We start from the raw sequence: 4809 nt of genomic DNA, 5'->3' as shown, positions 1-4809 counted from the left end.
ACATTATAATTGACTTTTAAGTATGAAGTCATTTTACTTCTGAATATAGATGCCAACTGCACTAATATGTTTTGTTTAGGCTATTACTTCCCCATAGCTTTTCAGAACTCTTTTTCTTATGTTTTAAGTCCATGAATCTTTGGACTTGCTTTTGATCCAATTAATCTAGTTTATTATTGTATTTGTGATGCTTCAAGCAAAAGCATCATCTGTTAATATCCTTATAGTTTAATAATTGGTAGTATTCATGCCATATTAATTGACATGTATTAGCTGACTTAGCTACTCTTCTATCTTCATTTTTATTATATGAAAAACTTGTGTACAAAAGGTAGTTCCATAAGGAAACTTGATTCTAACCAAGGAAACTAAACATGTGACAAGTGTGGTTACCCTGGCAATGCAAGAATTTTGTTATTTAAATCACTAAAATATCCCTGACTGCTTAAAGCAAAAATAATAGCCACTCTGAGTATTTCCTCACAGAAAACATTATGAAGACAGTGGAAAATGAGGAGATTAATGCAGAAAAGCCATCAAAACAGACTTTGCTAGGGCATGTCCCCCTTGATTGGTTGTGCCTACCTTATTAAGGAAATTTCTGAGCCAGCACAGGGGAAAAATTAATAATTATGGGATTTTCAACATATATGTAAGTAAAATCTACATCAGTCCTTAAAAATTAGGGAAGGAGAAAAATGTATAATTTTATGTTTATTATAATACATGTTAACCCAGTACTATTTCAAGGAAGACTACAGTAAGGAAAGCTGTGCACTACATGACTCAAAGTAGCCACTGAAATAAAATGGAAATGCATTCAATTATCCAATAGTGAGAATTAAACATCAGTCAAAACTTTATGGAAATTCCATCTCACTCTAATCACAGTGGCTACCAAAACAAAACAAACAACAATGAAAAGCCAGCTAGAATGTGGACTAAATAAGGAAGCCATGTACACTGCAGGTAAATGCAAATTAGTCCAGTCACTATGAAAATCAGTGTAGTAGCTCCTCTAAAAACTAAACATAGGACTAACACAGGATCAAGCTATCCTCTTGGATATAAATTCAAAATAAATGAAGTCGGCATAGGTAAGAGATCTTTATATATCCATTTATTCCAGCATGATTTATAATAAATAGCTGAGCTTTGGAATCTGCCTCAGTGTTCATCTATAGATAAATAGATATGAGAAGTATTAAATAAACAGTCAAACAGATAGATAGATAGATTAGATAGATAGATAGATAGAGAGATAGAGAGAGATAGATAGATAGATAGATAGATAGATAGATAGATAGATAGATAGATAAGATAGGTAGATGATAGAGACAGACAGATTGATAGACAGAATTGAAGACACGCACACAGAGTGGACTATTATAGCACAATGAAGTGATGCCATTTGTTGGGAAATGGGATATATCCGAGGTCATGTAATGTAAAGTAACCAAGACACAGAAAGCCAAGTATGTTTTCTCTCAAACATGCTAAAATAAAAGTAAAACAAACTGAGTTGGAAGTGGTGGATGCTAGAGTAGGGTAAGGTGACCTGGAGTTACCTATGAGGTCTGATATCATCAAAGCAATACATACATATATAATATATATATATATATATATATATATATATATATATATGTATGTATATCATGGATAGAAATGTTACAGTGAAACCCATTAACATGCATGATAGATATGCACTGTTCATTATAACACTAGAGATGAAACACAGTAGCGATGTGCAAAGTGGTGGTGTATTGGATCATCCCTGGATTCTGTTCATATTTCCCTGCACCTGACTCTGATGAAGAGCAGGCAAATGCACTGTCTGCAAATAGACACAGGTGTCATTGAGCTGGGAGTGATTTCCAAGCTAGCAAGGACAGCAGTTTTCCTCATTTCAGCTCCTGGTATACGTGGGCCTCATTGGTGGCTGGGCTTTTGCATGAATCCAGGAAGAGGTTTCAGCCAGGTCATTTGGCTGAAGATGCTTTTATTGTTTTGTTTTGTTTTGTTTTTTTCCTGGGACTGTGTCCCGGGCCTCAGCAGTAGGAGCTTGTCTAAGCAAATCTTCCTCAGAGAAGATGCCTTGGTCACCTACATTCATCTTCATGGTCATCTTTTGTGTGCAGTCTCTAGCTGCAATGCTGCAAAATGGCTTCATGGTCACTGTGCTGGGTAGGAAATGGATTCAAAGCCACGCACTCCCTGCAGGTGACATGATTGTGGCCTGCCTAGCTGCCTCCAGGTTCTGTCTGCATGGACTAGCAATCCTTAACAACTTTCTGAACTTCTTTTTGCTTCATCAAATAGATAGCTATTTTGGGATCCTCTGGGACTTCATCAACACTGTCAATTACTGGTTAACCACCTGGCTTGCCATCTTCTACTGTGTGAAAATCTGTTCCTTCTCCCACCCCATCTTCTTGTGGATGAAATGGAGAATTTCTCAGTCTGTGCCCAGGTTACTTCTGGGATCCTTGATCATTGGTGGTCTGTCAGCCACCTCCACATTCACTGGGAACACAATCGCCTTTCAGATGATGGCCTACGAAAACTGCACACATGCTTGTGGAGCGCGTATGTTCTCTCAGTATTATTATCGCTGTCATACCATGCTGATGTGTATCACTCCATTCTTCCTGTCTCTGCTGTCCATCATCTTGCTTATGTTCTCACTGTACTGGCATTTGGAACAGATGAGGTACCACAGACCCAGGCCTCATGATCACAGCACCCAGGCTCACACCATGGCTCTGAAGTCTCTTGCCTTCTTCCTCATCTTCTATACATCATATGTCCTGTTCCTGATGTTATCTACCACACAAGTCATAACTATCTACAATTCCTGGCGCTGGGCCTGGGAAGTGATAACCTACATGGGCATCTCCCTGCATTCCACCATTCTGATGCTAAGCAACCCCAAGATGAGAAGGACCCTCAAGACAAAGTTCTCCAACCTTTGTGTTGGCAGCTCATAAGACATGAAGGGCCCTGGACAAAGGGTAGTTCCACTCTCAAGGTATCAGCATCAACAATCTCTGGCGAATAGTGCCTCCTGCATCCAGAATCCAGGAGGTCCGAGTACTCTCTCGGCTCATCCATTCGCACTCCTCCCATGCCTTCCTATTTCTTTTTCCACCTCTCTCTGTTTCTCTTGCCACTTATGCTATTAGTTATCTGGTCTGAGTCCTAAGTCACATTGCCGTCGCCTGCCAGTCTCATTTCTCACAGGTCTCTCTGAGTCTGAAAGCAATATTCTTCAAGAATTTAAAGTATTGGTTTGTCCTTACTCATGTGTGGCTGTGCCCACGGTTGGCTGTCTCTCTGAGCAAACTAAAGTGTGGCTTTTAGTGGGATAGATTCCTCAACACTGTCGTTCTGGAACACTCAGCCATGCTCCTGGCTCCTGTTGTGGTTTCAGATCAGTCTCTCTATAGTACAACTCCTAGCCACTGTCCCACGAGTCCTTCCCTTCTATCCCATGTTCTTTTGCCACCAGAGAACAGGCACTTCCCAGTTCCTTGTTTCTTCCTTCTTTGCTTTCTCTGTCAGTTGCTGCCATTCCTTTCTTATTATGCGTAGCTTAAGACCAAATTTCATCATGGAGCTTTCCCAGTTTTATCTCATGCAAAGCTGACGACACATGTGAATTTTATCCTATCAATAACTGTGTGCATGCTTATATTGAACTAAAAGAAGTTGTATGGTGTGCAAATGTTAAGTTTGGTCCAGCAGAAGACAGATGAAAACAAAGCAAATCTTCAATAATGCTTCATTTTAATAATCCTGCTCTTCATGTCTGTCCACCCTGGAAGAGGCACCTAGCTAGATGCTGTTGCCTAGACGTATCATCCCCAGACTGGAATACATGTACTGTAGTACATATATATATGTGTGTGTGTGTGTGTGTGTGTGTGTGTGTGTGTGTGTGTGTGTGTACATACTCACATACTTTTATATTCTCCTGTAAATTTCTAGTTTCCTCTGTATTTGAGGTTTATATATCATTAAAGTGAGATGTGTGTATAAATTATAATATATATGAGCATGATAATGTCTTGGACATCCAGGCTGCTATAAATGAAGGAATATTGGAATTAGCATTCTTTCATTAAGCTATTTTTCAAAACAAGGAATATGACCAAAGAAAGTGAGTTTCCTTCACAACACTACAGGGACCAATATATTAAAGAATGGGATCTTAAATGCATGTACTTTATAGCAGTTTCAAAGCATAACAAAATGGATAGAGTAATAGAAAAAAAACTGCAGCTCCCAACTATCAGCAACAGTCATGCCTGATGAGCCACAGGCTGAGGGAGTTCCCTCAGGCACCTACTCATTCACAGATATGTTCACAAATATGAAGGGAACTTATCTAAATCTTTGTCCCTCTAAAGAAGTCAAGATTCAAAGGTTGAGGTGGAATTCTGTTTCTCAGAGAGGCTGAATAGCAAGTAGCTCACCTCCTCTCCTCTGGCTTCTCTCCAGAAGCCCTCATGCTTCTCCTCACCCCTCCTTACAAACCCTTCTCCACCTGGCACCTCCTTCCCACTTGTTGTCAGCTAGTTGCTGACCCAGCCTCCTGACCACAGGTGAATTTTATTTAATCAAACAAATCTTTGCATCATTAAACAAATATTCCAGAGCATAAACAAAAGTAACACACCTTAAAATAATATTCTGTAACATCCAAGTCACCAGGCTTGGTGGCAGGTACCTTTCCCCCTGAGCCATCCCAGTGGCTCCAACTCTTTTAAATTGGTGTAAGAGAGTATAGTCTTTTGATTGTTTTAG

At 39.6% G+C, this 4809-nt stretch overlaps 1 protein-coding gene across 1 annotated transcript; it reads left to right on the top strand.

Annotated features, from left to right (window-relative positions):
- Positions 1-2075: 2075 nt before the first annotated feature.
- Positions 2076-2990, top strand: LOC100762892 (taste receptor type 2 member 134-like). The gene has a single exon (XM_027420062.1). It carries the CDS (start codon positions 2094-2096, stop codon positions 2988-2990), a length of 897 nt encoding a protein of 298 aa, XP_027275863.1. The 5' UTR covers positions 2076-2093.
- The last annotated feature ends 1819 nt before the right edge of the window (positions 2991-4809 follow it).

Source organism: Cricetulus griseus, chromosome 6 (genome assembly GCF_003668045.3).
Source record: "Cricetulus griseus strain 17A/GY chromosome 6, alternate assembly CriGri-PICRH-1.0, whole genome shotgun sequence".
Taxonomy (NCBI): Eukaryota; Metazoa; Chordata; class Mammalia; order Rodentia; family Cricetidae; genus Cricetulus; species Cricetulus griseus.
The sequence above is the reverse complement of the archived record's forward strand: the minus strand, read 5'-3'. Positions and strand labels throughout refer to the sequence as shown.

Coding starts and splice junctions, on each gene's coding strand:
- LOC100762892 (XM_027420062.1), top strand. CDS start 2,094: ATGCCTTGGTCACCTACATTCATCTTCATGGTCATCTTTTGTGTGCAG.